Here is a 22,674-nt window from a genome sequence, read left to right as displayed (position 1 = left end):
GGAAGCTCCGATGTGAGCCCCATGCATGCCCTTGTAGTCACCTCCTTTGACTGCCTAGAGATCTTTTTTATCAATCACCTTTCACCTGGGTTCTAACAACCTCATGGCTGATAATCCATCCTCCATCTGGCTGCCAGGATGATCTGTTGAAATCACAAGTGTGACCACAGTACTCCCTTGAGTAAAAGGTTTCAGCGTTGCCCTCTGAATTAGAGGACCAAATCTCTAAGGTGGCACATGAGGCCATGTGGTCTCTGCTTGCCTTTCTGGCCTCATTGCCCCACTGTTCTTTGCCTTGCGGGGATGCTTCTCATCCCTCCAGCCATGCTTCTAATCCTCCTGTGCACAAGCACTCAGACAGGCTGTTTCTTTCCTCTGTGCCTTTGTTCTTGCTGCCCACCCTCGCTTCTCATTTCTGGAAGCCCTTCTCCCTCATTACTTTATTAACACTTATACTTTAAGACATGGCTTATAAGTCATCTCCTCCAGGAAACAGTCCTTGGCAACCTTCCCCAGCTCTCAAATGCTGGCCAGGTATCCCTCTCATTAGGGTCTGTGCACATCTCTATTGTTTCACGTGTTCACATGTACAGTGCTTAGTGAAGAAATTGTCATTTATATGCTTGTGAGATCCTTAAGGGTGGAAACTATGTGACCTAGTGATTTGGCATCTCCAAAGTGTATAAAGTAGGAGCTCAATAAAAGTCTAATAAATGAATTTTTAAAATCTATAAATGATAAATTTTTCCTTATGACTTGAGATACCAAATTGTTAGTGTCTGAGTAATGGCTGGCATCCAGCAGGAACTTAAGGATATTTGCGAATAGAATAAAATGCAAGAATAAATGGATTTCAAAACTTTTTACCATCTGATTTCCTATAAATATGTGCCCTTTAGTCAGATTGGCTTTTTTCTATTTTTGCTTCATCTTCAATTCGTGTAGACCTTTAAAGCCTTTGCTCATTCTCCCTAAAAATACCTACAGTCTTCTCCATAATAAGCAGCATCCATCAAGAACACATACCCCATGAAGTTTCCACTTGTGACATGATTTTTCCTAACTAAAGAAGTTTTGGGAAATGCTGCATTAAATAGTGTTAAATCATTTGCAAATTGCAGGCCTACTCTGAACCTTTTAATTTGCAAATGTACATTTTATGTTTCTAAGTGGAAGAAACCATATGCAGAACTTCCCAAGCTTATTTGCCCTCAAAACCTTTTGTATGTTTAAAATCTCTTGGGCTTTACATTCCATGGAAGATATTTGGGAGATGCTCATCTGCATTTCGATTGGATTTTTAGGTCATCATGTACAGTGATTCCAGATGCACACACAGTCATGCACATGTACAGACACACACAACCACTACATGGGTATATGTTCTGGCTGCTCTACTAGGTTGCTTATATTTTTCTTGTGTCTTATAGGTTTTCATTCATTTAATGGTTCACCTTCAACTGATAACTACAAAAATATTTACTATTCGTTGGTTGCTAACCCATTACATACTATTGTCATTGTTTAAATGCTACTGATACGTTTTATAGGATCTTCTACCCCTCTTGCCGGGCACCATTGCTGGTGAAATAGAATCAAAGGCTGCAAACCTCAATAATTTGGTAGTGGAAGCCTATCAGGTATGTATATATATTATATACAATTTTTAAAATAAAATTTTTACCCCAATTTCTGTGGCAAGGTACAAAGTAGTGCCATGTCATCTCGAAAGGAGGAGTAGAAAGCATATTAGATTAGGAATTAGGAATCTGAAGTTCATCCCTGGCCCTACTACTAACTAGCTTTTTGCTTTGGGAAAGTCATTTCTGCTTTCTGTGCCTCACTTTTCTCACTGACAGTCAACAGAGATTGGGCTAGAGGCTATCTAAATTTCCTTCTACATCCAATGCTCAGTGAATCATCAAGTCATAGCTATAGAATGTCCATTATTACCATGAAATTGCATCATTTCCTATGCCGTAATGATAAAGTAGAAGTCCACAGTTACATAAGGCAATAATCTGCCATGGAAGTTGAACTATCTGGGATATAGCAATTATTAAGAGGACTCTGTTGGGGTCTCTATGATCAACCACTTGATTGTTCAACAATCACTTTAGCATTTTTATCAAAAGAGTTTGATTAAAAGAATCACCTTAGTAGATATTCTGTTTTCTTGAGTTGATGGTTGTATGCCGTCATCAGTCCTACGAAGAGTGAATGCCTCAATGCAAAGAATTTGAAGAAACATCTGTTCTTTCAACCTGGGTCATTCCTGAATAGAACAACCTCTGTTAAGATGTTGCGATAATAGTGACCGCTACTTTTTTACCACTAAGATCCAGTCACTTTCCATACATGACCTCATTTAGTCCTCACACCTGACCTATAAAGCAGGTGGTTAGTACTCACATTGTATATTAGTAGAAACCAAGACTCAGGAAGTGAAACAAACTCATCAAAGGTTGTTCAACTAATAAGCAGAAGAAAGTGGGATCAGAATCCAGGTGTTCCTTTACTTCAAGCCTCAGGTGCTTCCTCCTGTGCGATACCACCTGTTTTTCATTGTTTTACAGTGTGTCAAAAGATATGCTTTATGCTACCTTGAATTTATGGGCCAACTATAAAGTCTCGCTTTTCCAAATTATCTGACTCTCTTCCTGACACGTAGAGTTTAATAGTTAAATTGTAGCCGAAGCATTGTGGAAAAACCTCTGGTTTCTCTTCTCATTTTCTCCAGACGGCACCTTCCTTCAGCTTGGGCACAAAAGAGAAAGGCAGGAAGTAGACACAAGATATAAAATGAAGAACTTGTTTAAACTTTCATCTTCTAAAAGGAAAATAAATCTTGCTTGATTTGTTTTCACTGAGGATAGTTTTTTATGTCTGAAAAGTACGTTGAGTAAAATAAGGAAGAGCATCTTAAATTACATCTTTCTCACTGTTACAAAAAAGAACAGTGAGACTGAAGAGGGACTTATCACAGAAAATCAAATGTGTCTACAATTCATTCCCATCAGTAGTCTGTTCCCAAGAATAACCAGAATAAGACAAGAGCTGATGCTGTAAGAAACCACTCTAAATTCTTTAGTATGAACCCATGTATTACTCCAAACAAAGTATATAAATTTACAGATTTTTACCTGTGTGTCAGACTGCCCCAGTGGCAAAGGAGACAGCAACATTTGGTTATTTTGCCTAGCATAGGTATGCAATGTATATATTTTATATATTTTATATTTTATATCTTTTATATCTTTTAAATATATAAATATATATTTTTTTATTGTTTATTTGTAGTTTATTTTTATATTGTTTATTTTTTATATTGTTTTATTTATGGTAGGGGGAACACCAGCGTGTGGCAAATGGAAATGGGTTCAAGAATATATATAAAATAAATATAAATAAAATATATATTCTATATATACATATATATATATGCAATGTAAAGCCCACTGTAGTTCTGATCAACTGTAAACAGTGGAATAATAATATTAAATCCAACAAAAACTTACTGGGGCTAACTACTCTCCTCAAGTTGGAATTCTGTTATTATTTTATATATGTTTATATTATCAAAAATCTTCTCAACTTTTATTTTGTCTTCACAGTCCAACAGAATCAATTCACAATCCATTGAAGAATTATATAGAATCTGCCTCTGTACCTATTAGATACTAAAAGGGAAGCTTAAGATTATGTCTGGGGTTGGATTTCTGAATCCCCAAACTGAGCAAAATTTTAAGGATTTGTCTTCCTGTCAGGCTTGAAAAACATTGGCCTAACTAGCTAAGATCTTTCTTTCTTTCTTTTTTTTTTTTTTTTTAGATGGAGTTTTACTCTATCTTGCCCAGGCTGGAGTGCAGTGGCGAGATCTTGACTCACTGCAACCTCCACCTCCCAGGTTCAAGTGATTGTCCTGCCTCAAGCTCCAGAGTAGCTGGGATTACAGGCGTATCACCCACACCCGGCTAATTTTTGTATTTTTAGTAGACGCAGGGTTTCACCATGTTAGCCACGCTTGTCTGGAACTGCTGACCTCAAGCGATCCACCCACCTCAGCCTCCCAAAGAGCTAGGATTGCAGGCGTGAGCCACCACACCAGGCCAACTAAGATCTTAAGAGAAGCAGAATTTTAGAAGGGTAAACTGAGGATGCTCATTGTGTTAGGCATTTCCTTCTGATCTGCCGGTTGCCACATATCAACATCCTTGTATACCACTGGAAGTTTATATTGATTTACCAAAATTATACAATTAATTGTTGCAGTGTGTATGAGCTCTCTGGAAGACATAGTCTTACCTACTGTAAATAATATTTACTTTGAGAAATTAGAGGAAAGTCTCTTGTTCTAAAGATATGCTGCCAGAATTCCATGATCAATTATTTGTCAGTAAGCATGTGTTTCTTTGTTGATTATACCATTGAAGAAGAGAAATCACTCAAGTAAAGAATTAGAAGCCACTGGAAATTATTTTTCATTTCATAACCCGCTGCTCGCTCTCTTTCTTTAGGCACATACTTCATTTTTCCTTTTTTTTGTTTTTTTTTACAAGTGAAGGATTTTTGCATGTGGTAGACTCTTAGTTGTATGGAATAAAATGCACAGATTTGAAGTATACATTAAAGGTAGCTAGATCCTTTGGAATTTGAAGATTGTAATGAAAGAAATTAGTGTGTGCCTGCCACACAATAGGCATTAAATAGATACTTATTGAATGAGTGTATACATGGGTGAATAAACGAATGAATGGTTTTCTGCCCAGTAAGAGGCCCTATTTTGGTATTAAGGATTGCAGCAAGCTTGACTGACACAAACAAGTCCCAGGGACTTGGGAAAAATTCTGAGCCATTCTTGGAGAGCCTTATAGAACCATATCTGTGAGGTAATTCTTGCTCCTTCAGTGTAGAAATGGCCTCCCTAAAATGTACTTGTCAATTCTGTGTCAATAAGTCATTTTAGCTATCATGATAGTCTCAATTGTTTGAAACAAAAATATTTCTTTAGCAGCTTCATATGACAGAAGCATTTTCCACATTTTAAGGTGTCAAGATTTACCCTTTGTGGTGATGTATGTGTTCTCAATGTTTAATTACACTTTACCACAAAATATAGTTATTACTGGATTAAAAATGACTATTTTGTTAACAGACTGATAAATATCTTTGAAGGGCTCAAAATGCAGTCATGGAAATATGTAAAAAAAAATAGAACAATTCGAATGCAGATAATCTAATCCTTCAGTATTTCCTATGTATTTCAAATATAATTGGGTCATTATGTGGAAACACTGTTTTTATTCATCCTTTTATAGAAACAGACTCTTTGATCTAGTTAAAATTAAATCTATAATGATTTAATAAGCTTGACTCTGCTTTGTTGCTTACATTTGAAACTACTCTCATATGTAATTTAAAAATAATGTCTCTGCAGAAGCTCATTTCAGAAGTGAAAGTTCAGCTGGAAAACCAGGTACAAGGCGTCTATTTTAACATTACCGCGATCTGTCCAGATGGGTCCAGAAAGCCAGGCACGGAAGGATGCAGAAACGTGACAAGCAATGATGAAGTATGTGGGTGTGCATTTTTCCCTTTTAAAATAAACTAACTTGTTTGGCATACTTTCTTACAGAAAAAGCAAACCATTCTGAAAAATTTTACTTACTACTAACTAAGAATTTTATTTATACTTCAAGGAAACTTTCATTGTCTCTCCTCAAAGTTCCTACTTGTTTTAGCTCAGTTGATTGTTCTCTCCAACTCTCAGGTTTTAATATGTATATGTGTGTGCGTGTGTGTGTAATATTAAGCAATTATGTATCAATAGTAACTTTAAACTTAGGTGTCATGACCGGTATAAATTAGGAAATCACATATTGTCAAATAAGTAGTGTCTATGCTTATAATAATGATAATGCCTTTTTGATTTCATATTCACAAATTCTCAAAGTAAATGTAAAATTGAAAGTCACATACCACAGAAAAGAATGGGAATGATAGAGCAGTTGATAAAGGCTAAGAATTTCAAAATCTTTCACTTTGTGATTGCCCCAGTACACTCATAATTATCTAAATTATATAGAAGGAGGTAGGGAAATTTATTAAGAACAATACAAAATGGGAAGAGTCATCATTTACCAAAAAAAAAAAAATAAATAAATGGAATGTAAAGGAGAGAGATCCAGATTGTAACAGTATCAGGAAACAGCACCAGAGGAGACAGAGATTCTCCAAGGATTGGCACAACAGAGAGAGTAACACAAAGAAACATACTCTTTAAGGGAGTCTTTTTTGGGTGAAGTGATTTTGAGTGAGTCATTTACATCATGAGTCATTGTCTCATTTTTAAATGAATGACTTGGACTAGAAGATTTCCAACCCCTTTTCCTCTAAAGTGCTATGATGATTAATTATGTAATGTCATGCTATAGAAAAAAAGAAAAAGTCATTGAAAGTGATAGAAGATTCTAAAAATGAATAAAAGAGAATCTTTAGTTAGAATATGTTTTTCTATCTTAGGAATTTTAGAGCTGTGTATTTTAAATTAATTATTGCAAATTTCTAATTCTGTGGTTTCTTCTATGATCACTCCATGGATTTTGTTCAAAGGATATCATAAACCAGTTTGCAAAACACACTTTGGCTTTTCATTAAAACTACAGAGAAAACTTTTTACTAGCAAATATAGCACTAAGTTACTTTATGAAAAAACGGTTACTGTCTTAGAAATAGTTATTTCCTTCAAAATCTCATTTTGGAAGAATGGTTTTTCTTACCTTTTACATTGTTTTTTTACTTTTCATTTGCTTACATGCCATCTTTCCTTCATTTTCAATTGAATAGTATAAATAGTTTAACTCTCAGGAATAGTCATATGACCTCTTAATTATAGAAACCCCAGAGTATGATCTACTGTTAGAGATGGCAGTGGCCACATTAACTTACGTATCTGTTCAGCTTCAGCATTCTCAAAGACAAAAGCATTTTAAGCATAACACCAACTGTATTGATTTTAATATTATGGAACAAATTCTAATGTTTCATGTATATATAAGCCAAATTTGGATACTTTATATTATTATATCATAGATATATATTCCAACCAAAAAGCTCAGCACAAATTAATTTTAAATTGTAATAGATCTCAATCCAATGTGAAAGAAATATACCTTCTTATTTACCAAAGTACCTAAAGATGGTAAGGTGAGCCAACAAATATAAATAGACATATTAAATCAATTGTGTTGTGCAAAAAGAAGAAATAGAGAAAAAGAAAACATTTGACCAATTCCTGCCAGCACACCTCCTTAGTTCTGGGCTATCTTCTTCCACGGAGACAAATAGATAACCTGTGGTGAGGTCTTAAGATTTGAAAGAGAGTCCTAAACATTTTTCTTTTGAGTAACGTCAGAGAAAGCCACAGGTTTTCCTCCACTGAAACTCTGTATAAACTAAAATTTAACTCTGAAACTTTACTTGGGCTCCTAGAAAATAGGAACAAAATTAAAATTGTTCATTTGAACATCTTATCTCAGGGTTTTGAATTTTATTTATTTATTTATTTATTTATTTTTGAGATAGAGTCTCGCTGTGTCACTCAAGCTGTAGTGCAGTGGTGCAACCTCGGCTCACTGCAACCTCTGTCTTCCGGGTTCAAGCAATTCTCCTGCCTCAGCCTCCCTCCCAAGTAGCTGAGACTACAGGTGCGCACCACCATGCTCAGCTAATTTTTGAATTTTTCGTAGAGATAGGGTTTCACCATGTTGGCCAGGCTGATCTCGAACTCCTGACCTCAAGTGATCCAACCGCCTCAGCCTCCCAAAGTGCTGGGATTACAGGTGTGAGCCACTGCGCCAGGCCTCATCTCAGGGTTTTAAACCAGTAGAGCAGAAGCCCTTTACTTTGGTTTATGTGATCTATCTCTAGTGTCAAATATTCAATACCCCACATTTTAATGGCTGAATTTAGAAAATGCCCTATTCTTTCTCATGTTTGCTAAGAAATTAATCATCAGCGATGGGGTAGATGCTTCAAATAGGCTTGCACTCAAGTCTATTTAATGGTGCAATATAGGGATTAGTAGTCATTATATTCTTTAACTCTCAAGTTCATTAACTGGAAAATAAATGACATTAAAAAGATGTTGCATATATATGAAAGAGATTACATGTGTTTATTTTACAAATATTGTTAATTTCTCTAAGATGGTTTCTTATCAATTCAGTTATTAACAGATATAATATTGGTAATAAAAATAATTAAGGTATATAAATATATTTCCTTTTTCCTCCTAAATTTAGGTTCTTTTCAATGTAACAGTTACAATGAAAAAATGTGATGTCACAGGAGGAAAAAACTATGCAATAATCAAACCTATTGGTTTTAATGAAACCGCTAAAATTCATATACACAGAAACTGCAGCTGTCAGTGTGAGGACAACAGAGGACCTAAAGGAAAGTGTGTAGATGAAACTTTTCTAGATTCCAAGTGTTTCCAGTGTGATGAGAATAAATGTCATTTTGATGAAGATCAGTCTTCTTCTGAGAGTTGCAAGTCACACAAGGATCAACCTGTTTGCAGTGGTCGAGGAGTTTGTGTTTGTGGGAAATGTTCATGTCACAAAATTAAGCTTGGAAAAGTGTATGGAAAATACTGTGAAAAGGATGACTTTTCTTGTCCATATCACCATGGAAATCTGTGTGCTGGTGAGTATAAATATATACAGGCAGCTTTTACTTGTCACTATTACACCAGCATAGATGTTAAAGTATCTTTAAATCACATGTTTATAAATTAGCAAAACTGAATCTGAATTTGTTATTCAAAGTTTCAAAGTCCATGAAATTAGGGCATGGCAACAGATTTATAGTACGTGATTTTGATATTTATATTTTAACCTATTTTATACAGGAAATGCTTCAAAATAAAAACCTAAAATTAATTGTTATCCTCATGCTTTCCTTGATCTTGGAAAGAAATATACCAGAAAAGGAAATGCTGATGATATCTGACACATTTTCTAGAAGAATCAGAGTATTCTTCTAGAAGAATCTGATTCATTCTGGTAAATGGTCACTCCCTCCAGCTTGCTCAGAGGATTTTATTTCTGTCAGGATGATGGGGAGTGAGCTATAAGAGTATACTTTTCATTCATATGAAAAACCTTAATGCATTATTATAAATGGTATTCTAAGCTGGCAGTAATTTAAGCCTCTCCAGTTTATTTTGGGCCACCACCAGCAACAAAACTGCCAAAGGACAGCATTCTTCAAGAAAATACTGCCTTACTAAGTAATCTAAAAGATTCGTCCTTGAGGCCACACACAGACCAAATTTTAAACATGAAATAAATTAAAATAAAAATACCAAGATTGCTCTTGGGCCATTCAATTTACTGCCACCTACAGGTTGGATTTCAGAAAATCTAATCAACATTAGCAAACTAAAACAAAATACTGTTTTTAAATGAATTAAATAAACTACCTGTCATCTGAGTTCTGTGATAATTTTCCTGTGACAATATGCTAAATTTACTCATTGAGAAAAACATCTTTTTAGTATTTGCATTTTAGTAAATAAATACTTGTTAAATTATTGATGAATGGAAACATGTCATCATAAGCATATGGGACGTAACAAACCTATAAAAAATAAATGTTTTAATGTAGTCTAAGCTGAAAATTTAGCCTGCATCACCTAAAGATGCAATGGAAAATTGTCTTTTTATTCTATAACATACATAGAATATTTTAATATACAAACATTTATTCAGCTGTAACTGACATCATGGGTAGGATGGATTATAGATGACTTTAGAATGAACCAGCAGTTGTCTACTGTATTTTACAGGGAGGAAAAATATTATTTTACAGTGAAGAGAAAGAATTTTCTGAAGTCACGTCCCACAGCTGTCAATCTCTCAAGAGAGTTTCAAATACATTTGAGTATTTGTCCCAGTCTCTGTTTGCAGTGAAATATCGAATGTACTAGCTTTTCTATACAAGTATGATACTACTGACCCACAAGCAGTTGAGAATCTGCTTTGAATTGTTTCTGTAGTAAGTGCAGACTGTAACTGACATGTACTTTCTCCACTAGTCTCCTTTGGGAATAAAAACACATGTTCACAGGCCTGCTGGCGAGGATTCAGCATAAGCCTGCACAGCACAGAGGGCTTGGCCGACATTTGTCTGGCCTGGACCTCATTAGTTTTACACTTAGCAAATTGAGCTGGTCCTACAGTAGAATCTGTGGAACAATTACCCTGTGAGGTACTCAGCAATAAAAGAAGAGAGAGAGGGAGCTAAGAAAGGAAAGCAAGGGAGAGAGATAGAAGGAAGGAAGGAAAAAGGAAGGGAGAGAGGGAGAAAAGAGGAAGGTTGGTTTGTGGCTAGATAAGCTTCAGAATTCCTATATAATCATGTGAAATGTACCCCCTTTTGACGATTTCTAGTGCACATTGGCATATTAAGTTTTGGACACTTTTACTGTCTAAAGTCCATTTAACCATGTGTAACTGTGTTTTCTTCACCCCACATGCATAAATGTTCCCCCACCACACACACCATCTTTCTTTCTTTTTTTCATTTACCATCTAAGAACAGCTCACAGTATAGAGGAGGATCTGCTCTGCTAACTTACTAAATAATGCACTGAGGATATGAAAGCATCTGTTCAACTTCTCAAGAGACCTGATCTTTAAACATGGCACTAGCAGTACTGAAGCACTAGAAAGGTTTGCCTCACAGTCCTGCAAAGTTATCCTAGGCCTTCAGCAACATCAGAAGACTGAGAGAATAGTTGATGGAACCCATATCAAATACCTGTATTTTTTCTAATTTCAAGTCACGCAGTTAACATTACTTCGGCATTTGCAGTTTCTTGATATGTGTGTTTTTAATGTAAAACTGAATATGCAATGACATTCAAGTAGTCTGGCAGCCACTGAAGCAGGGGTGCCCTTCGTGCTTGTTAGCAGAGTGCATTAGCATGGGGAGATTATCTACAGTAGAACAGCTTTGAAAACAGATCCTCCTAAATCCAGCACTGTTTGTGTCAGACCAACGAAAAAAGGGATGCTGTTTCCATTCATTGGACTGTCAGTGCGTTTCCATGGAGATGATACAGGAATCCATGGTTGAAAACTCTTTACAAAGTCAGTGATCCAGATAACACAGGTCCTGCGGTGTCTTCCTCACAGGGCATGGAGAGTGTGAAGCAGGCAGATGCCAATGCTTCAGTGGCTGGGAAGGAGATCGGTGCCAGTGCCCTTCAGCAGCAGCCCAGCACTGTGTCAATTCAAAGGGCCAAGTATGCAGTGGAAGAGGCACGTGTGTGTGTGGAAGGTGTGAGTGCACTGATCCCAGGAGCATCGGCCGCTTCTGTGAACACTGCCCCACCTGTCATACAGCCTGCAAGGAAAACTGGTATGATTTCTCTGACTCAAACATACACAAAGAATAGCTACTTTTGTCCTTTTTTGTTCTGACTTCCTTAATCTTAAACGTTGCTGGATACATTGTGACCACCATGCTAAAATAGAATTAAATGAGAAATGCTATGAATTAGAAGATTTGAATTCAAATCTTTGACCCCTGGATAGCTGTGGAAGCATCAGAGTAAATCTGAACACTCACTACCTTAGCTTTTTTTGAAATCAGAGGTTGCCTGCTACCCAGCTTATTATTTAGTAATAGTGTGATCTAGGACAAGTTGTTATAATTTTCTGTGCCACAGTTTCCTGATATCAAAAGTGAGGATAGTAATAATACCTTGCTGTATATCTGTGAAAGAATCAAATGATTCATATAAAAAATTCACCCTTGTACTTGATGCATGGCAATCATAGAATAAATGTTAGCTGTTACTGCTATGTTTTATATTTAATTTTTTGTGTGTGTGTGTGACAGAGTCTCGCTCTGTCACCCAGCTGGAGTGCAGTGGCACGATCTTGGCTCACTGCAAGCTTCGCCTCCCGGGTCCACGCCATTCTCTTGCCTCAGCCTCCCGAGTAGCTGGGACTACAGGCACCCGCCACCACGCTCGGCTTTTTTTTTTTTTTTTTTTGTATTTTTAGTAGAGACAGGGTTTCACCGTGTTAGCCAGGATGGTCTCGATCTCCTGACCTCATGATCTACCCACCTCGGCCTCCCAAAGTACTGGGATTACAGGCGTGAGCCACTGTGCCCAGCCTTATTTTAAATATTTTAATGATAAAGAACAACGGTGTCTGTGACGCACCCTAGAAATAAGTGATTTATAAATGAAAGGTGATACGTTAAATGAAGGTGACATTACTGTTTTGTGCCAATAAATTTTTCAGTAACAATTTGAGATCTGCACAAAGACTTCTAATCTAAACACTGTAACTTCCAGTTTGTTTTACTCAACATTTTAAACCATTGACTTTCTCAGATTAGTAGCTCAAGTAAGTTTTTTAGAATTATCCATGGCAATTTATCTAAATCATTTGGAAATGCAATCCTTCGATGTAATGATGGAGTTAGTTCTAATGAACATAATCAAAATTTGAATTGTTTCTGCATTGTTATTTTGTCTTTTTTTTTTCTTGCGGAAAATATGATAGTCTACCACCTTTTTAAATAATAAATATTTTCAGTTCTGTTTCCCCTTGCAGGAACTGTATGCAATGCCTTCACCCTCACAATTTGTCTCAGGCTGTACTTGATCAGTGCAAAACCTCATGTGCTCTCATGGAACAACAGCATTATGTCGACCAAACTTCAGGTAGGCCAAAGCTTAATAATCAAAGCACAGAAGAGTGTCTGCAGAGGATGATGCTCCCCCAAAAGACCCATAATTAACCATGCTAAAGAAAGGACTGGCCAGGTGCGGTGGCTCACACCTGTAATCCCAGCACTTTGGGAGGCCAAGGCGGGTGGATCATCTGAGGTCAGGAGTTCGAGACCAGCTTGGCCAACGTGGTGAAACCCCGTCTCTACTAAAAATACAAAATTAGCCAGGTGCAGTGGCGGGCACCTGTAATCCCAGCTACTCAGGAGGCATAGGCAGGAGAACCCCTTGAATCCGGGAGGCAGAGGTTGCAATGAGCTGAGATCGTGCCATTGCACTGCAGCCTAGGCAACAAGAGAGAAAACCCATTAAAAAAAAAAAAAAAAAAAGAGGACTGAGGGCTTCATTTTTAAATTATGAAACATTGCTTTATTCTTTATAACAATAATAAATGTGTGTTTTTGTGTCATCTTCTACCTTAGATACTTCCTTCATGTTCATTGGCTCATTTAATGTCATACAACTCTTTGAGATTGGTATAATCTCCATGTTATAGATGGGGAAACTGAGGCTCAGGGAAATTTTGTATGAGGGCTATCTCTTAACTAGTAATGTTAAGATACATGTCTTAGATCAAGATCTTCAAACTAAAAGTTCCATACCCTTTTCATTATGTCACATTTATAATCACTCATCCTTAAGCTATATTTTTATCAAGCTGAAAAGTACTAGGAAGGAATGGTCCTTTTGAAGTTACATATTTTGTAAAAGCAGATCATCACTACTTAGAATTTTTTGGCTTCACTTGAAACATGAAAGCAAATATCGATTAGACATGAGGAAGTTCAGAACTAGAAGCAAGTTTGGATTATGAAGGAAAATTATGGCTCCGCAGATTTTATCTCTTAGTGAAATGAGTTTACATGGGGAACTCATATTTCTGGTTCACTGAGGCCTTGACAGCCAATTTATTTGGATGCCTTTCCATGGAAGTACATTGCGTGGGAATTCAGCTGTGTGGATGAGAGGAGAAACCTAGCCACTCAGCCACACCACAGCAAGCATACTCAGTGGTTGTAGGGTACCATCTCTGGGAGATTTAAAAAACTGAATCGCAAACTCATTATACTCTATACATTAATATGTGCAGTTTTTGTATATCAATGATACTTAATAAAGCTGTTTAAAAAAAACAACAACAAAAGCAAAACAAAACAAAACAAAAGTTATTAGAACCCAGAACCTTACTTTGCACAGGGGTAAGGTGTGGAACTCCACATGCATAAGAAACTGACCTTGAAATTATATCTTTATTAAACATTCCTATTGCAACTATTATTTCAAGTCTCTCCAACCTGTAAGAAAAATTCCGGCTCTTAGAGAGACTGCACAAAAGAGTAAACTTTCTCCAGGGTTTTGTTTCCTTTTTCCCTCACATCCACACTGATCTTATCCCATAACGAACTTGGCTCTGAAAAGAGCCCCATGTGCTGCCAGCTGGAGCTGCAGCGATCACTCCAGAAAGCCAAGTGCCTTTCTAATAAATAGGGCCTTACTATCAACATGTCATTTATTATTTTAAGTAAACACTACTTTGACTTAAGTGTTGTTACAAAAAGTATTCTCTTAAAGCTCCTTAGGAAAAGTCCCGGCCTGACCTAAACTAAGGAAAGCATGGGCTAGGCATGAATTTTTAACCACTCATAGCATTTAAATATGCATGCAGATTTGAGCTCTGAAAATGCCCTCTGTTCTAACCTATTAGAAATATTTCTAAAATGTGTCAGTAGCTAGGGGCCGCCCCTCCCCTTCACAACTGTTGTGCAAGGAGAGGGAAAGGGCATTTGTTAGGCACCTCTATTATCTATCCACTCAGTCGCACTTAAAGGCTGTTCTTTCAGTCTCTCTGGCTGAGCTCCCACCAGGCGAGAAGCCAGTAAGTGGGATCAAGCCACGTGCCCCCTCTGATGATCTACCTTAGCTCACTGAGTAGTCCTAAATCAACCAGAGGAAATGACAGTCTGTCAGAACAAAAGGCTTGTATGTTATGAGCCCGAAGTTACTGTGGAAGCCTCAAAAGACATAATCTTTGAGCAGAATATTTTGGATTCCCTCTCTGTGAGACCTGCAGCAACAGAGACCTACACTGGCATTTGGTGTTTCCATTCCAATTGTAGCTCTGGGATAGCCTTTGACCTTTCTTTCAAAGTACGTTATCACACACACACAAAAAAAAATAGGCTTAATTAAGTCTTCTCACTTGAGAGGAACCCTTTCCCTTATCACTGAGCTTGGCCTTATTCAAAAACATATTTAGTCCTCACTGGAAATTCAGACCCAAATCACCCGGGATTGGTTGGGTGGTGCACTATGCTAAGTCTTGGCAGGTCACCTCCCTAGTGGCCCTCTCAGGGAGACCTTGGAACTTTGGATGAGGTCCCCAAACTCTGGAGAATTGGTGGGGGAACACATGGCTCTTTAGCCACAAAGTAATTTTATGAATCTAGGGCAGCTGGTGAGTTCCATGGAATACTTGCCTATTGTGCAACCATCTTCCTCTTAGATTAGGGTAATGCCTCTGGCAACAACAGAGCCTATAGACTTTCAAGCACCAAATCTTTGGCAATGAGGGTGTGCCAAAGATCTGGTGCTAAAATGAGATCTAGCATGCCCCTTCTCTTAACACAACATTTCTTTTTCCCACTAGTAATTATTTGTCCTAAGTATTATTTGTTCTTAAAATACACAGTGCATTTTTAGAGGCAAATGGAATAGGTGTAGTTAACAGACAAGTAAAAAGTAAATTAATGAAAATGAAGAATGATATTTTCACGTTGTCCCAAATTGGACACTCCTACTTCCTGGAGAAGCCATGTATAATAAGAATGAAAATTTACACTTCAATTTCTGAAGAAATATTTATTCACCTATTAGAGTAGTTTTGATTTTAGCTTCTGCAGATGTTTACTTTATTTTCCATTACTGGCATGGAACAAATGAAGACCAAGCATAACAAGAGAAACATATCCTAAGGCCCAGAACTGCTCAATAATTTTTTAAAATCCTATTTTCCATTTAGTGATCAACAGTACACACCACAAAAACTATTCCTCTTTCTGCCTTGGATAAAATCATGCTTGGTTATGGGACATGGACGTATTCCAGTTAATACAATTAAAGAATCCAGCTGCAAAAGGAATAATATGATTGAATATCTTAATCATGGCTATTTTCCAAAGGAGGTTTTTCTATTGAAAATATTTTCATAGTAAACGTGCAAGAAAAATTAGACAGCTTACTGTTTTTGAATCAAAGGTAATTTCAATCCCCTGATTTGAAAATGTAGATTTGCAAATACCTTTGGCACTATTAATTGAGGTGTGAACATTATTTACTTGATAGACTCCTTGATTTACTTATTCCAATTTTTAATCCATTTATTTGTTTGCTTCATTACAGAATGTTTCTCCAGCCCAAGCTACTTGAGAATATTTTTCATCATTTTCATAGTTACATTCTTGATTGGGTTGCTTAAAGTCCTTATCATCAGACAGGTGATACTACAATGGAATAGTAATAAAATTAAGTCCTCATCAGATTACAGAGTGTCGGCCTCAAAAAAGGTCAGTAAATTCTAAAAAAGAATTGCTAACAGTATTTTCTTGCCTAGTTACAATATTTGGGCCCTTAGTTAATAATAACATTTTTTCTCTATTAAGGATAAGTTGATTCTGCAAAGTGTTTGCACAAGAGCAGTAACCTACCGACGTGAGAAGCCTGAAGAAATAAAAATGGATATCAGCAAATTAAATGCTCATGAAACTTTCAGGTGCAACTTCTAAAAAAAAGATTTTTAAACACTTAATGGGAAACTGGAATTTTTAATAATTGCTCCTAAAGATTATAATTTTAGAAGTCACAGGAGGAGACAAATTGCTCATGGTCATGCCAATTGCTGGTTGTACACTCGAACGAAGACTGACAAGCATCCTCATCATGATGTGACTCACATAGCTGCTGACTTTTTCAGAGAAAAATGTGTCTGACTACTGTTTGAGACTAGTGTCATTGTAGCACTTTACTGTAATATATAACTTATTTAGATCAGCATAGAATGTAGATCCTCTGAAGAGCACTGATTACACTTTACAGGTACCTGTTATCCCTACGCTTCCCAGAGAGAACAATGCTGTGAGAGAGTTTAGCATTGTGTCACTACAAGGGTACAGTAATCCCTGCACTGGACATGTGAGGAAAAAAATAATCTGGCAAGTATATTCTAAAGTTGCCAAACACTTCAACAGTTGGTGGTTGAATAGACAAGAACAGCTAAATGAATAAATGATTCGTGTTTCACTCTTTCAAGAGGTGAACAGATAAAACCTTAATCTTAAAAGATTATTGCTTTTTAAAGTGTGTAGTTTTATGCATGTGTGTTTATGGTTTGCTTATTTTTGCAAGATGGATACTAATTCCAGCATTCTCTCCTCTTTGCCTTTATGTTTTGTTTTCTTTCTTACAGGATAAGTTTATATATGTCACAGATGACTGGATTAATTAAGTGCTAAGTTACTACTGCCATAAAAAACTAATAATACAATGTCACTTTATCAGAATACTAGTTTTAAAAGCTGAATGTTAATAGGGGACACTGTAAAGTATCATCAAAACCTGAATAGCTTCATTGTGCACAGGTGTGGAGTTTTGTATCTTCTTACCTGGTAAACTGAAGGGATTGTTTTGGCCATTTCATTTATCTTATCATTAATTCACAAGATATTTAGAAATTCTGCCTCAAGCAAAGTACCACATTTTGAATGTTTTCTTAGATTTTGATTGCAAGTAGATGTCAGCATTTTTTAAATGAAAAGCTATATTATCTTCTCCCTTCAAGGTAGCCTAAGGATGTTCTTTCCCGGAATCACTCCAACCCTTCTTGCCAGAATTCATAAAAGTACAAAATTGGAGAATAGATGATATCTTAGAAATAAGCTACTTTTTTTTTTTTTTTTTTTGAGACAGAGTTTCACTCTTGTCACCCAGGCTGGAGTGCAATGGTGCAATCAGGGCTCACTGTAACCTCTGCCTCCCGGGTTCAAGCAGTTCTCCTGCCTCAGCCTCCTGAGTAGCTGGGATTACAGGCATCCACCACCGTGCCCAGCTAATTTTTGTATTTTTAGTAGAGACGGGGTTTTGCCATGTTGGACAGGTTGATCTCAAACTCCTGACCTCAGGTGATCTACCCTCCTCGGCCTCCCAGAGTGTTGGGATTACAGGCATGAGCCACCATGCCCGGCTGCTAATTCTCCTTTTTAGTGAGTTAGGGAACTGAGCCTCAGAAAACTTAAATGATTTCTCAAAAAACACTCAAGTGATAAAGTGGCCACATTGGAAAGGAGTTTCTATCTTCTCATTGCCAGGCCAGTGTTCATTGCACAATATTATGCTACCTCTTGAATCTTTAAAATATTCAATTGGCAAATGTTTTTCAATGTGATTTACTCAAGTCTTAAGTGTATGAGGAAAGTTCAAAGCAAAATACAAAAGAATAATTCAAACTGAATTGTCCATAATCAGCTTCCAGTCTTTCATGCTAATCAGCTTCTTAAGAGACTGAAGCATGGCATACCTACAGGGGAATTCCTTCGCACCATAGCCTGTATGAACAGTGTTCCCTGGAGTTCTCCAGTGCTCAGCTTGAGACCTTGATACATGGGCCATGAGCCCTGTCTTCCCCAGTGGAAATTTCTTTACACTTACCTTATCCCTATGGACTTAGTCTGATTTTATTGGCTAGCAGTCTAACAGTCCTGTGTGGATATACAGTTTTGCCAATGACAACAAAGGAATCTATTTGAAATATCTTTTTATAATTAACTTCCAAGATTTGCTGTCTTCCAGCACTTGAGTTAAAGTACTAGATACAGCATTTTGATGAAGACTAACTCCATCTCATATTCTATCCTAAAGAGAACTGAAAAACCTATAATAAGTTGTTCTGGGGCCAATAAACACAGCAGCTCTATTAGATGTCCTGTACAGCCAAGCAATTTCAATGCTAACTTGAACTGCATTTCCTTCCTCAAATGAGAGATTGACATAATTCAGTACTGTGAGTCACTTGTATAAGAAACCTTTGATCACTAAAAATAATGTAAAAATTGGATTTAGTAGCCTAATACACATAACATTCTTCTTAAAAAGGAAAATGGATGGATGCCTGACAACCCTCCAAAAGAAAAAAGTGTAAGATAGCCATTAATTAAGATGGTGACAATTTTTGAAATGAACATTATGATGTTTATGAACAGTAAACAAATTTCCGTATGGAATGAATTATCCAAAAAGAGTATAACAAAATGAAATCCTTAAAAATCAAGGGTTTATATTTTTTTACACCCTCACTTGTTTGCACTAACTTTATAGTGGACCAAGGCTGTTACCATAGGAAGGGACAGACTTCCTTGTAGGCAACTCAATGTTAGACGATGATTGTTGTTATGCTTGCAAAGTCTTGTGGTTATCTTTTTTGTTTTTACTTAAAAAGCTAATTTTTAAAGATTGTAGGGCTTATAGTTTACTTGAATAATTGATATCTTCCTGTGTAATGATTTGTGAGATGAGAATTAATATTTGACTAGTTAGAATTAATTAAATGGTAAGGGAACACAGGGTACTCTTAGGTTAAATAATGTATGTAAATAGAGTCTATTTTCAACTAATATGGCCACAGGAGCCTTTTGAGATTCATTGATATTAAACACAATTAATGAAATTTTAAATTGTTAACAGAATTGAGAACTTGAACAACACTTTTAGTACTGCAGCATTTTTGTGCCCTAAACTATGTAATGATTTATAAATGTGCCATACATACACTACAACATAACATTTGCTTTGTTATGCATTTTATTTCTCTGGGGACACCATTGCACTGCAGTGCACATGTATTTATAAACATTTGCTATATTTTTGGAAACTTGCTAATATTTATTAAGTCATAGACTTTTCTGGAAGACTTAAAAATTCACTAAAAATCTGATTATGTCTTAAATGTTCATTTTATCTTTGGTTTATTAAAATAACAAAAAAAATCTAAGATTAAACACAGTAGATATCTCTGGAGGCCGTTTTCCAAAACTCAACATTAAAATTTGTGGATGCATGAGATACAATCCTTCAAAGAATGAATCTGAAATATGTTTTTAATATTTACTTAATATCCATTGAAGATATCCTTATGTAAGACAACAGTCAGCCATCAGACACTGAAATATGATAGACTATGAAGAATTTTCTCTGTAGAATTGTATTCTTCCTGGAACCTGGTAGAGTAGATTAGACTCAAAGGCTTTTTCTTTCTTTTCTTACTCCTGTTTTTTCCACTCACTCTTCCCAAGAGATTCCCTAAAGCTTCAAGCTTAATAAGCCTAATAGTGAAAAATAACTGAATTTAATGGTATAATGAAGTTCTTCATTTCCAGACATCTTTAATTGATCTTAAAGCTCATTTGAGTCTTTGCCCCTGAACAAAGACAGACCCATTAAAATCTAAGAATTCTAAATTTTCACAACTGTTTGAGCTTCTTTTCATTTTGAAGGATTTGGAATATATATGTTTTCGTAAAAGTATCAAGTGAAATACAGTTACATGGGAGCTCAATCATGTGCATACTGCATTCTGTTATGTTGACTCAATATTTAATTTACAACCATCCTTATTTATATTGACCTTAAGAACTCCATTTTATGCAATGCAAACCACTGAGATATAGCTAACATTCTTTCAGATAATTTTCCTTTTCTTTTATAATTCCTGTATAGCAAATTTTTATGTATAACTGATTATATATATCCATATTTATATTTCATTGATTCCAAGACATCACTTTTTCAATTTAACATCTCTGAAATTGTGACATTTCTTGCAACTGTTGGCACTTCAGACGCAGTGTTTAAAATTATGCTTGAATAAATATTACACTAATCCAACTTTACCTAAATGTTTATGCATCTAGGCAAATTTTGTTTTCTTATAAAGATTTGAGAGCCCATTTATGATAACATACGAAGGCAAAATTTCAGGACAATTGAGTCACGCACAACTCAACATGGAGGCTAGCTGATTATCAGCTCAGATCCCGCATATCTTGAGTTTACAAAAGCTCTTTCAGGTCCCCATTTATACTTTGTGTGAGTGCGAATGACTTCAGCAAACCCTAACTTAACTAACAAGAATGGGTAGGTATGTCTACATTTCATTAACAAATTTTTATTATTTTTATTCCATTATATGAGATCCTTTTATATTATCATCTCAGTTTTAAACAAAATTAACTGGAAAAATATTACATGGAACTGTCATAGTTAGGTTTTGCAGCATCTTATATGTCTTGTACCAATGGCAGGAGAAAAATATGATAAAACCAATCAGTGCTGTGAAAAACAACTTTCTTCTAGAGTCCTCTTACTTTTTATTCTTCTTTACATTTGTGGGTTTTTCCCCCTTGGCCCTGATCACTTTAACTTCAAGCTTATGTAACGACTGTTATAAAACTGCATATTTAAATTATTTGAATTATATGAAATAATTATTCAGCTATCTGGGCAGCTGTTAATGTAAACCTGAGAGTAATAACACTACTCTTTTATCTACCTGGAATACTTTTCTGCATAAAATTTATCTTTGTAAGCTAACTCTGTTAATCAGGTTTCTTCTAGCCTCTGCAACCTACTTCAGTTAGAATTGTCTAACACTACTCTATTAATCAGGTTTCTAGCCTCTACAAACTACTTCAGTTAAAATTGTCTAATACAACAATATTTTTAAAAAAACACTGCAATTGTCAAGGATGGAAAATGTGTGATTTGTGTAAAGAATTTTTACCAACTTTACATTTTCCTACAGATAAATGTGAAATTTTGATAAGAAGTCTACACAATGACAAGTATGGTACATAAATTTTATTAAGAATATTGAGTATAAAATACTTTAATTCTAAATTATAAGGAAATATAAATTTGCACATATTAATATAGAAATTCATTTTGTGTATATTTAACATAGCTTTTAAACTATTTTACATTTATTAGCTACTTCATTGTGGTTTCTTGAGCTTCTGAAAAAAATTAGAAATGTATTAAACTTATCAGTAACATAAAAACTTATTTTGTTTCACCTAACGAGTACTGCGTATGTAAAAATAAATTTAATATAGAATATATTTTTAAATTAAATATTTGAATATAAAATAGCTCTAGGAAAGAATCAAATTATCACTGAACCTATTTCTTATTATTTCTGGCTTTGAATTATACGTAACTTAAATTGTCTTAAATGATGCAGAATATTAGAGAATATGATACTTTCACATAATATACTATGAACCTGTTCATATAACTCTGACTACTAACTTCTGTTTTATGTATTTATTAAAGAGCTGACACTGTAGTTTGTTGTGAGATGTTTATTTTTCTAACAGAGCTTATAACAGTTAGGACAAGGCATTTAATTAATGCACCATCCTGTTTAGTAGTAGGTGTTAATCAATATGAAATTCTCTGTTTTAAAATAAAAATGTAAAAACCTAAGAATACACAAAACGCTTCCTTATTTACTGTGTATTACATTACTCTCAAAGCGTCCAGACAACAGTACTTTGTCCCACAAGGAAATGTAATAGCATCTATACGCTGTCATTAGCAGAGGACATTACATAATTCCAAAAAGATACTACTCCTAGAAAATTGTAGGGCCAATGATAAACAGGGGAGGCCATCCTGGTTGTTCTTTTCCTTTTTGATAGTTATTTGCAGTAGAAATAGAAGAAACATTCTAATGACAAAAACCTGAAAAAAATAGCTAAAAGTTAAAACAGGCATTTTCTACGTGCCCAGAGACTTCTACCACCACCTTA

At 35.7% G+C, this 22,674-nt stretch overlaps 1 protein-coding gene across 2 annotated transcripts in view; it reads left to right on the top strand.

The window, feature by feature from the left end:
• Positions 1 to 22,361, top strand: part of ITGB8 (integrin subunit beta 8) — an 83,361-nt gene extending 61,000 nt beyond the window's left edge. The window contains exons 8-14 of one of the 2 annotated variants that reach the window (XM_055272488.2): positions 1,551 to 1,640; positions 5,438 to 5,572; positions 8,304 to 8,709; positions 11,205 to 11,430; positions 12,642 to 12,751; positions 16,217 to 16,380; positions 16,477 to 22,361. In XM_055272488.2, the coding sequence (XP_055128463.1) occupies positions 1,551 to 1,640; positions 5,438 to 5,572; positions 8,304 to 8,709; positions 11,205 to 11,430; positions 12,642 to 12,751; positions 16,217 to 16,380; positions 16,477 to 16,599 (1,254 nt within the window). In that variant the 3' untranslated portion in view covers positions 16,600 to 22,361. Of the gene's footprint in view, positions 1 to 1,550; positions 1,641 to 5,437; positions 5,573 to 8,303; positions 8,710 to 11,204; positions 11,431 to 12,623; positions 12,752 to 16,216; positions 16,381 to 16,476 lie in introns of both variants that reach the window. The other variant, XM_055272487.2, reaches the window with a different exon arrangement.
• Positions 22,362 to 22,674: the final 313 nt, after the last annotated feature.

Source organism: Symphalangus syndactylus, chromosome 3 (genome assembly GCF_028878055.3).
Source record: "Symphalangus syndactylus isolate Jambi chromosome 3, NHGRI_mSymSyn1-v2.1_pri, whole genome shotgun sequence".
NCBI classification, from domain to species: Eukaryota; Metazoa; Chordata; class Mammalia; order Primates; family Hylobatidae; genus Symphalangus; species Symphalangus syndactylus.
Note: the sequence above shows the minus strand (reverse complement) of the source record. Positions and strands in the feature narration are given on the sequence as shown.